At 37.3% G+C, this 12,556-nt stretch overlaps 1 protein-coding gene across 1 annotated transcript; it reads left to right on the top strand.

Moving 5' to 3' along the window:
* Positions 1 to 366: 366 nt before the first annotated feature.
* Positions 367 to 5,649, top strand: LOC134535294 (elastin-like). The gene is made up of 2 exons (XM_063374362.1): positions 367 to 410; positions 4,220 to 5,649. Exons 1-2 carry the CDS (start codon positions 396 to 398, stop codon positions 5,411 to 5,413), a joined length of 1,209 nt encoding a protein of 402 aa, XP_063230432.1. The 5' UTR covers positions 367 to 395; the 3' UTR covers positions 5,414 to 5,649.
* The last annotated feature ends 6,907 nt before the right edge of the window (positions 5,650 to 12,556 follow it).

Genomic DNA, 12,556 nt, shown 5'->3' with positions numbered 1-12,556 from the left:
AGTTAGGATAGGAAAAAACAGTTCCCTAATAATTTTTCGCAAAACATTTGCATTAAAACGGAAATTTTACTCTCATCACGCCAAAAGACGTTCCACTTCAAAAAGGCATCACACAGTTTTCATGTAATCATGCAGCCATGGACGCCCCCTGCTTGTGCGACGTCTGGGCATGCTAAGCGAGCCGGTTTAACAATGACATGCGGTTCGAAGGGGAGGGGGGAACGTTAGTATTGGAGAGTCGTTTTGGGGGGTAGGAGTGATGCGGCCAAGAAGACTGGATCCCCCGGAGAGTGAAAGTTCAAACCGACCGGCGGTGGACGTTTGGACTCCGGTATAAAACACCGCGGTGACGGAGCCGACACCAGCACTCCATCCACTGCTCTCCACACACGACCATGAGGCTCCTACTGGTGAGTACGCACTGCGGGGCAGAGCCTACCCACGTGGTGCAGTCGGATGCATGCCGGCTTTCGGCGCGAGTTGCTCCTGGCTCGAGTCTCGGTTAGGGCGCCCGCCTAGTCAGGGGTGTATCTGTGTTCGTGCGAAGCTCGCTGCTGATTCTCGTCGTGCATAGCGCAACTGTGTTATTTGAGCGGTAACCAAGAATTAATATGACGGAGAAATGAACATAAATATGTAATGCAAGTTCCTTGAATGCATTCAAGAATTTGTACACGGTGTATGTTTTCTAATACATCATTCTGAAAACACGCGTTTTAGCTGTATTTACTCGTGTGTAAAAATGAAATATGGAAACCGAACTACTCACTCGACCTCAGTGTGTTCTACAATGCTACTAGTAAATATACACCAATCTGGTATCTTGAGTCATTATCGTATGTGATTGATTTTGCACTTAACATCAAAAATTGGTCACAAGCTGGTCCAAAAGCATGAAAACATTAAAATAATTGTCTAAATATATATATGAAGTAAATACATTGTGGAATTAATTTCTTGGTATTAGAAATATAACATTTACCCACGTGGAGAGCTAAAATTAATATTAAAACATTTGAACAGCGATATTGGTGTAAAGTCAAAGCGTGACTCGCATTATATTCAAATCCCGGTCCGACCATTCCTATTTGTGTTTCCACTGTTTTACGACATTATTCTAGGAGAATGCCTGCTTGGTTCCTAGCATAGATATCTACTATTCCTTTACTTAAAGAGTACACGCCCGAGTCTGAAGGCCAAGCTGCATATGAGTAGTTAGAACCAAATACGATCTCGGGTTCACGTATTTCACTCGTTCACAATTTATATATTTATTATTTTTTTTTTAGTTTTCAAATGCCACTTCATAACCAAATTTGATAGTATTATCCATTTGAGAAAACATTCAAAATTATGTGAATTTTTAAAAATATTAAATAAAAGTGTTCCATGTAAATATCACAATACTAAATGAAAATTATTATAAAGTAAAATAGTCCCTAGGAATTGCCCTGAAGCGATAGTAATGACATAAAAATATGCAAGTGACGGGTGGGATACATCACTGAGGCCGCCGTATACACGTATACGCATTAGTGCAAGGCTTACGAAAAAAAAACCGTGATTTAAAAACAGCTTATGATAACCGAGTGGTCTCTGTTTAGGAAAATCGTTAATGAAAGCACTGAGAACAGATGAGTTGTCAATTTCCTAATATAGTTTTAAAACATATTTTAAAACAGAGTGAAAATAGCTTAATCATCTGTTTTAAGAATAATTTTTAGGCATGAAACACAGGAACAGATTCTTAAAAACTTTCAAGAGACTTGCATTAAAAACTTATATTCATTTTTCTGTCATATAATATTATGGTACCTGCTCAAATTACGTAGTTGCACTTTGGAAGAGATACCGAACTAGACGCACCACCGATAGTCGCACTGATCATCCCGCCTCACTAACACGCATACACTCTTGCCTAGGCGGGCTCCTTAAACCCGCACGTTAAGTGGCCCACCTAGGAAGGGGTGTATATGTGTTAGTGGGGCGGGATGATAAGCACGACGCTCACTGATGCATCTTTCGCAAGGCTGTAAACTGGCGCGCAGTCTTCACGTCGTCCATAGGAAAACTGTGAAATTGGAGCTGTGTCCGTAAAGTTATTTGGAATATAAATTAAGATAAAGTTGTAATGCATGTCCCTTACGTGCTTTCAAGAATCTCTACCGGTTGTTTTTCGCCTAAAAATGACTCTGAAAACACGCCTTTTTAACCATTTTAACACTTATAACAATACAATTTAAAATCTAAACAAGGAAATAAAACTACTTATCGTCCCTCAGCTTTTTGTAAACAGATCTCATTCGAATATATATTAAGTAGTTTTGAAATTGCTTTGTTTTTCCTAAAGCTCTGTCTATTCGTTGGCCAGACGATTCACCCCTAGGAAATTCGTTTCGGGTGCATGTCCTCAGGACTTGACGTGAGCAGGAACGTTGTCGGCGAGAGTTTACCCTGAAGTTACGTCCAGGCGATCGCCGCCGCCACCCTCGAGGTCTGTGTCGGCACCGCCGAAAACAAAGTAGTATTCTATGTCAATTGTTGTTGACCTTTTCCAAGGAGGGAACCACCCGTGTATGATACACTATATACTGGAATCCATACATAACTTACAAATACACAGATTAGAACATTCTTAACTTACAATTCTCAAAAAATCACATAAATTAGAACTTTCATAAGTTAGAACAATCATAACTCAGAAACACGTAACTTGGAAACACACAAAGACGAAACTTAGAAGCGTCGTAATTAAAAAGTAATAATTCAGAAATATGAAAACTTAGAAACACACACCTTATAACTGTCATAACTTAAAAACACATAACAGTGACATGTATATGTATAACATTTGATAGTTCTCAAACGTAGTGCCAGTGATTTGCATATCCTTCCGCTACTGCTTCTCTGTCATCAGTGATTTTTAAACAACTTCATGAGGTTTTCAGTTTCCCCAAACCAACATAATGTAATAGTTTGCAAGTGACATTTGGGAAATGATACCAGTGGTTCACCTTTCAATTTGCCATTTCAGCGGGCCTTCGTTACGTCCCTTCCATTTGTACACACCGCCCGTGCTACTGCCTATTTAAATATTAAGGAGGTCTTCGGAACGATGCGAACGGCTGTTCGCGAGTTGCTGATGCTGGAAAGAGACGCGTTTCACGACACATTTTATTTCAGAAGATGGCAAAACCTTCACGTTCATGACAGATGCCATCTCGTTCTTAGGAACCCGGGAAGGTTCTGAATACGAATGTATGCGTCATGATTCTCTTTAAAGGGCTACCTTTAGAAATCTTTAATTCTTGTTTATTAAAAATTATATACAAACCACTGAAATAAAAACATGTCCGCACATAAAATTAGACACTGTACAGGCCATACTAGATGACATATATTTAATTTGCTAAGTTATCATTGCTTCCATGTTTTTGGTAGTTGACTTAGCTGTGTAATAACAATGTTCAACTCTAAAACAAGTGAAATAAATATTCAGCAAAAAATATAGTATAGTGTTTTTAGCATTTATTTTCACGTCTTGCTCACGATATTAAAACTTTTATTCAACTTAAATAAATGTTATAATTTAAATTATTATCAGATAAAGAAATCAGAAATAATTTTGGATAAACTTTACAATTTACTCATTTTTAAAATTTATACAAGGTATTTTTTTTGTACACGAAGTAAATTTTATCACCATTTTTGTAATATTTACATTTTATTTAAATTAAATTCTGACTTTATCAACATCAAACTAGACTCTTTCAATGACGTCAAAAATCTCGATTTTTTAAGTGGACTTTGTTACGGATTAAACATTTATAAGTGTTACACTCAGAAAAAAATGAGTGTATATGATAGTTCCAAAAATTTAACAGGTTATTCCCAAACTTGAAATAAAATGTATCATGCATCTGTTAAAAATCTCTGCTGATGAAATTGTTTATTAACTGCCAAATATTATTCCATTAATAGTCTGTAGATAAAGAGGTAACTTTAATTTTGTCTTTCTAAAATAATTAAAAATTTTATCAAATTAAATTGTATTAGTATTTTTTTATGTTGACTTATTCAGGAACTAAATAATAAAAATAAAATAATTCCCAATACAATAAAACATTTAAGTTATTTTTAGCCCAGACTTAGAATACGTTCTTTGGTCCAATAACTAAGTGGACAAATATAGAAAATTCATTTGAAATAATACTTCCAGGTCTCCGCCTTGTTGCTAGCCGCCGTAGCCGCAGTCCAAACTGAAGCCACCCAGGAGAAGAAACAGGACAAGAGAGGAATCCTGAGTGGCATCGGAGGCGGCTACGAAAGCGGCTACGGAGGCGGCTACGGAGGCGGTTATGGAGGCGGCTATGGTGGATACGGTTTGAGCAGCGACCTTGAATATGGCAGCTCTAGTCTGAGCAGTGGTCTGGGATATGGCTACGGTTCCGGTGGCTACTCTATCGGATCTGGAATTGGCCTTGGGTCTGGTCTCGGTTCTGGAATCGCGCTCAGCTCTGGTCTAGGATACGGCTACGGATCAGGCGGTTACGGCGGTAGTTATGGAGTCGGCCTTGGTTCAGGACTAGGCTCTGGTTTTGGGTTGGGCTCCGGTATCGGCCTCGGCTCCGGTATCGGATTGGCTGCGGCACCAGCGGTGCAGACCGTGACCCGGACCGTAGCAGTTCCTGTGCCCCAGGCTGTGCCCGTGACCGTCAACAGGCCCGTTCCCGTGCCAGTTCCTCAGCCCGTCCCAGTGTCTGTGCCCAGGCCCTACACCGTCAGAGTTCCTCACCCTGTTCCCGTCTCCGTGCCCAAGCCGTACCCTGTCAGCGTGCCCAAGCCATACGCCGTGCCTGTTCCTCATGCCGTGCCTGTGCCAGTCCCTCAGCCCTACGCCGTCAGGACCCCTTACCCCGTTCCCGTGCGAGTGCCCCAGCCCGTGGCTGTGCCAGTGCCTCACCCCGTGCCTGTGGATAGGCCAGTAGTCGTCGGTTCCAGTGGCCTGGGAGGAGGAATCAGCAGCATCGGCCTCGGAGGAGGTATCGGCTACGGACCTGGAATCGGAGGAGGTATCAGCGGTGTCGGTCTTGGCGGCTCCAGCCTGGGAGGTATCGGCTACGGATCTGGAATCGGAGGAGGCATTAGTGGCGTCAGTCTTGGCAGCGGTAGCCTGGGAGGTATTGGCTACGTATCTGGAATCGGAGGAGGCATTAGTAGCGTCAGTCTTGGCGGCGGCTACGGTTCGGGATACGGTTATGGATCGGGTCTTGGATCAGGTTACAGTTTGGGAGGCAGCGGATACGGCACCGGCAGCATCGGCCTTGCAACCACGAGCTTAGGAGGATTCGGTTATGGACTGGGATCCGGCTCTAAGTACGGGTCTAGTTATGGGTCACACAAGATCTGGTAATGCTTGACAGAATGTTCGGTGAAGCAGCTGAAAATACCTGTACCTGTAAACTTTAAAGTTTTGCCTGATATATCATGGTCTCATTTTAGTAAATTGTTAGTTTTCATAGTTAACTTTTTTTCATACTGACTCAGTAGTTTTTTGTATTTTTTTTATGATTTTGTTAATTATTTGAATGAAGTGTTTTTTTTTGTATAATTAAATTGATCTTGAATAAAATTTATTTAATCGTTTGATTTTTTTCTTTGTTACTCAACCCAAATTGTTTACAAATAATTATTAAATGTTACATCTCTTTATTGAATGTTTTAGTTAAATTTTGAAATATTATATTTAATTTATTGAATTAATTTGCTACAATTACCAACAACTTTATTTAAATGCAATATATGTATAATTATATTGTAATCTTTTATTTTGAAGGTTTTTGACATTTGAATTTTAATTTCTTAGAATATAGTGGTACTAATAATTAAAAAAAATTAAACTACAAATACAATTTTTTGTGTTAAATATAAGTAGAACACTTCAATAAAAATACAAAAAAAAAATAATTGAAAAAAAACTGGAAAAGTAACCATTAAAATATTGGCATACTTGTCAAACCGACAAACATTTATCTACTGGTTTTAATTACCAAAAACTCGTATATTGCATGAATGACAACAAAAACTTGGAGAAACCAACAAAATGTTGACAGTAATATTTAGGAGCACATGGAGAAAACAAAAAAAAAAAATACAATAACAGGAATAATCAGGAAAAAAAAAGAGTAAACCAGCACACATGTTTTTTAATCCAAATAAATTAACAAAATAAATACAAAAATACAAATTTATCATTATAAAATCAGAAATAATAACTATAAATGGTAAAATAAATTACAAGATTAGCATCTGCCAGCTAGTAAAATAATTCTTTGTAAAGGAAGAATAGATTTCTAGCTCAAGCCAGATTTATTTTAATTTTTTTACTTTTATATTTTCTTTAGTTCTTTATTAATTTTGCGATAAATTAATATTAATTTAGGGAAACGTGTGTTGTTTTTCTGGTGTGCTCCTGAATATTCCTGTCAATATATTGTTGGTTTTCGCCGTGTGCGTAAGGATATTTCCTCCAATATTGTTGTTGGTATTCCCGTTTGCTCCAAAATATTCATGGCAAGACTTCTGCTGGTATTCTCCGAGTGTTTCCTGTTATTTCTTAGAAAAAATTCTCTGCGTATAATTTGTATTTGTATTGATATAAGCCATTTCATTCAGAGTCTCGTTTCCTTAGTGAATTCCTGTTACCATATCAGCATTTACTATACATATTTTTTTGTGGCTTTCAAACAAAAGAGATTCATTACCAGATTATTGCTGTGTCTTAAAAGAACTGAGAAACACTATCATGCAGTATGACCTTCCTTCTCTTTGATGTCTAGCGAAGCCCTCCTATTGTGATCGACAGAAAGATTCAGCATCCCAAATAAAATAAAGAAATTTCAAAGCAGTCATGAGGACTACCAACAGAAGTGACAACTTAAAACTATAAACAAAAAATTGTTATTTTTGTTTATCCAAATTAATTGTTTGATCTTAAATGTTAAATTAAAAATTGTAAATCAAAGTAACTATTATTAATATTAATAATATATTTCATAAAATTCAAATATATTTTGAATTAAAAATTACTAACTTTGTAAAATATAATTGGGTAAAAATAAGAAAATATTTTTTGATAAAAAACAAACCTTTTTCGCAATTTTTACGAAAAAATAATATCACACAACAAATTTGTTTTATCACGTTAGTAAAATAACTCATAAATTACTATAAAATACGCATTGCATAGTAATTGAAGGTATTAAATAATAATTAATGTTGTTCTTAATTTTTAGGTTATACTGCTACAAAGACTCCGTTTTCTTTGTTATTCAAACTATATATATATATATATATATATATATATATATATATATATATATATATAAACACATATGAAAATATGAATATATTTTATACTCACTTTTTACTGCACAGTAATCGTATACTTAAAAATTAAATTAAAAATTAAACCAAAACACAATTTGAACTTAAAAGCCTAGTCCACATACCTCGTCATTGGACCGTAGTCCGCGGAAATCTAACTGCTGATTGGTGCACGTGACCCTCTGACATCACGTCCCCGTGTCCCAATGTCCCAATGTCCCAAGATCAATCGCAAACTTTAACTTTTAGTCCGCGGGCGAGTCAGAGATTTGTTTGACACGCGGGAGTACAAAGAGTTGGGAGCAATTTGACCTGATATAAAAAAAAGAGTTGGTCGCGAAGAGAACGACTTGAGGTATATGTTTGTTAACATTTTCTTTTTTTTTTTTCACTGTGGATTTACATGGTACGTAAGTAGACGTCTTGAAAACTATATAAAGATTCGTCTGAAGTTAAAACTGCTTAGGCAATAATTCACCTAATATTGTGCCACGTATGATAAAAGCTCAATTATATTATGTTGTAATATTTACTTATTTAACATATTGTCAAAATTAATGTTCAAAATATAACCTGCAGTAATTAAATCAATACATGTTATCAAAAACACTTTATTCAAAATGTAACGAGACATAAATAACGATCATCAATTTTATTTATAATATGAGACATAATTTATTCATTGTCCAAAAATTCAAAATATATTGAAAATTTTCGAACACAGAAGTAGATGAACGCGCCAAAACACCAGCAGACGATTTACCCTCGCAACTCTGCCTCGAGAGGAGGAGAATTGAGGGGGTGACCTGAGAGCATCTTGCTCCCTCGGGTAAAACGGCCATCCTCTAAACTGCTTCCGGAAAAATGCTCCCTGGAGAGTCAAACAAACCTATTATTATGATATAGAAGACTATAGTTGTTTGTTTGTTTTGCTGTCTTGCGCGCGAATAATACATTGTCGGTGGTCGATTCGTTCGTGTAGATAGTTGGAATGGAGTCGCCAAGCTTTTCTCAAGACGAGAAAGACGAAATAAGTTCTGTTTGTATGCGACCGGAGATGTTTGACTCGAGGGACAGAAATTTTAAAAATACAAAACTGAAAGACAATGCATGGTCCTCGGTTGGCGATCTTGTTGAAGTAAATGGTAAGTTCATGATTGTATGTCTTCATTTCGTAAGTGTGCTAAGGATATTTATGATTATTTTTTAACTTTTTAAGGTAAAATATATTGATAAATGTAGCAACTGAATGTTTTGTAGGTAACTTCAATCTTTATTGCATAAAATCATAAATTTCTTTCACCAATAGTATGTCATATTTTATGTATCCCTAGTATCCTATAGGCTCACTTGAAAACTAAATATCAAAGTTAGTTGCTGTTGCTGAATTCATATCCATGTGCTGTAATTTCACAAGTGTATGACATTTCCTAGGTGAAGACGCAAAACGCAGATGGCTTCTCATCAAAAACAATTTCACCAAGTATTGTAGACGGAAAAAGGCAGAAAACTTTCCGGTGCTGGTGCAGGAGTGGTCCATGACAAAATGCCACCAACTGTACCAGATGATGACATGGTACCTCAAATATTCTGCAGTGAAAAGAAGGTGTGATATATTTTGAAACAATTGGGGTTTCTGCTAGGATGGTTTCTGGAAAAAAGTAGTTTTAAAGATTGTCAAGCACAATCAACACACTGTGGTGTTACAGCTCATTTTGTCTTATGCTGTTATACTTTGTGTCAGATGATTTGTCCATGTGTTGTTGAGTTAACCTTTTAGCCTACCTGGCTTCCGGGAAAAACCAGGGTTCCTGCGATTTTCTCTTCAGACACTTTCCTCAGCTTACCCACTTATTATTGTCAGTCAACAGACTTGGCAAAGATTTTTATTTTTGCTGTCCATTACTGCAATAGACTATTCGGGGGTGGGGGACGTATGTTGTACACCCTACCTTTCATAGCATACACCATGATGTACATTTGTATATACATGTACCTATTCTCCTCACCCCTCTGCTATAGCACTGTCTTTTATGTTCCTGTGTAGTCAAAAACTCGTTTGTTGTTTTCAGGCATAGATGTATTATGCAAGCTTGCTCTATATAACATGAGTATTGTTTCAGGACTACAAGTAACTTTTCATGGGATCAGGAAATGCCAAACACCCAGTCATATCAGACATTAATTTGGGATACTTCCCTGTGGGAATATGAAAACAATGCAACTACAAATGAATGTGAAATCACTGTTTCTGATGAAAACCATACTGCTGTTAACACAAGTGACAGTGTTGTATCTGTGGCAGTTTCAAATAGCAGTACTGGACAATTTGCTTGCTGTAATCTATGAAAGTGCTAGATCTCCCACATGTCCCAATGAAAGTGCTAGTTCTGCAGCTGGTTGCAGTGGAAGTACTGGCTCTGAAGCTGGTCCCTGCACAAGTGCTACATCTGCAACTGGTTCCAGTGGAAGTACTGGCTCTGTAGCTGTTCCCAGCACAAGTGCTACATCTGCAACTGTTTCCAGTGTAAGAGCTGGACGTATGACAGGTTATAACAGCAGCACCGGCTCTTCTGTTAGTATCAGATTCTCCTGGTGGAATCTGTGGCATTTTCAGATATTCCACTGGAAATGGAGACAGTGCCATGTCTGCTGGTTCCAGTGCCAGTGTTGGCCATAACCAAACTTGGCAACGCATCAATCCACCACCGCAAAACTTTACAAAAAAAGAAAGATGATCTGGTGCCTATATTTACACAGGGCATGAGGGCTTTTACACAGTACATCGAACGTGGCTCTCAAGCTGATCCACATATTCACCATTTTGTCAGATATGCATCAGAATTATTAAGAAAGGTTCCAGATGTTTTAAGGCTGGAATGTGAGGAACGTGTCCTCGCAGTCATTAAATCCTGCATTCCATAGATTATTTTGTTAGTTTTTAAGTATTGAATTTGTACACTTTAACACACATAATTTGTTTGTACCCATTATAATAGGTACAATGTTTTGCTTTTGTTTTGCTTAGTTCTGAAATGTTTGTGCATTATAATGTTCCTGTATGTTAGAAGTTTATTACGTTTGTCGTATTTCCAGTCCATAATCTGCAGAGTTATTTCAGAAGGTTGCAATTAAAATTGTTTATTTAAAATTTGAGGTTATGTATGATATTGTTATTAAATAAGTCTCATACCAATTACATTCATAAAATCAAAAACAAAACTATTGCTGCAAAGGCGATTGAACAATTTACTAGAATTAAAGCCTTGGGTGTGGTGGCAGATTTTATGGAAGGCTTTCATGTCCAGTAAAAAATTAATAAAAACACAGGTAGGCTACTATGCCATTATGCATACACACTTAGCAAGTTCATAAACATTTCCAGAACAAAAACATATGTAAAATGAGGCTCAGTTAACAACCAAAAATGTATTACGAACAAAGTAACCATTATCTTAACAATTTGCAAAATAACTACTGTACCAGATTGGATCTACAAGCACTAAAAACCAAAATGTGAAAAACAACTTTAATTAAAAGGCCTCAGTGTAACAGGACCAGCTGTCTTCTACAAGTGTCAACACAACAACAAAATTAAAACCAAACTACAACTACCCGGGTCAAAAACCAGATTACCGACTCAAGGCAAACACAAATCAGTGTTGACTGATTTTAACCAGGGTCTTTTACCTTACTAGAAACAGTTCTGTCAAAATGGTGGAATAAGGATCAATGTAATGCACATAAATAAGCAAGAAAAGAAGAAACAATGAATTGCATGTAAATATTACAACATAATCAATTCAATGCCCATCCACGGTTGACAACATCGTATTGTCATGGCACTTCTCCTTCTGGTGAAACAAAATACGATGCTGGTTGGTTCCTAGCCAAAATAGCTGCTTTCGATGAATTATTTGAACCAATCCTCCCTACTTTTGTGTGTGGAACTTTGTCAACGAGTTGTCGCCAGTCACCTGGAAACAGATGTCCATTGTTTTCCTGGTCAACAAATGTGTCAGGGCAATATATGGATATGTCCATCTCTTTTGTTACCATTAGAAAATTGCGCAAAGCTACAGTGGCCAGTATAATTTTTTCTACACTCTGTGGTTGACCTGAAAGCTTTCCTTGGAAAATCCGCCATCTAGCTACAAGTATGCCAAACGAGTTTTCTATCACACAACGAGCTCGTGACAGGCGATAATTGAAAATACGTTTTGGCTCTTCTAAGTACCGGCCTGAATATGGCCGCATGATCTGCGCTTTAAGGGGAAAAGCTTCATCTGGCACAAACCAGTAATTGGCTGCTTTGTTAGTGTTTGGCAAATTACCAAATGGCAGAGATAGTTTGTCTGAAATTTGTGTTCTGGCAAAAGAGGATTCTCCAAATATACCACCATCACTTCTTGAACCTGAAAAGACAGATGACATTACATGACATTATTGCTCTTAATTAATATGAAAAGCAAACATTAAATATATTATGTTCACAAAGGCATACTACCCATAGTTCCAACATCCACCCAATTGAATTTGTACAGTGCATCACATGCAGCCATTAAAACCACACTGTGGAATCCCTTGTAGTTAAAATACTCGCTCCCAGATCCTGAAGGAGCATTAATGGCCACATGTTTACCATCAATTGCACCAATGCAGTTAGGAAAGTTCCAAACATTCCAGAAAGTGTCAGCAATCTCAATCCACTCTGCGTCTGTTATTGACACTTTCACGTATTGTTTGCCTATGACCTCCCAAATTGCAGTACATATCTCAAGAACCACTTTCCAGGCAGTTGACTTTCCCACACCGTAATTCCAGGCTAGCGATTGCATATTGCCTCCATGTGATAGGTATCTAAAAAAAGAAAATAATTTTTGTTGATTGTATTTTATAATGTCACATTAAGCTTAAGCATTGCATGCATGTTATCACCACTACAAGTATTAAAACCTACAAAGGTAACAGTTTGTACATGTCAAGAAACCTGACAAGTGTTACAGGCATAAACCATGTTAAATATTTATAACTTACTTTATTGTAATAGCCAGACGTAATTGTGGTGGTAAGGCACACTTGCTGCGACGCAACAGAAGGGGCTTAACCTCCTGTAACAATCGCTTGAACTGCCAAACTTCCATTCTGGTATATGAAAGTATTTGTCATG

Source organism: Bacillus rossius, chromosome 8 (genome assembly GCF_032445375.1).
Source record: "Bacillus rossius redtenbacheri isolate Brsri chromosome 8, Brsri_v3, whole genome shotgun sequence".
Lineage (NCBI taxonomy): Eukaryota > Metazoa > Arthropoda > Insecta > Phasmatodea > Bacillidae > Bacillus > Bacillus rossius.
This window is presented reverse-complemented; position numbering and strand designations above follow the sequence as displayed.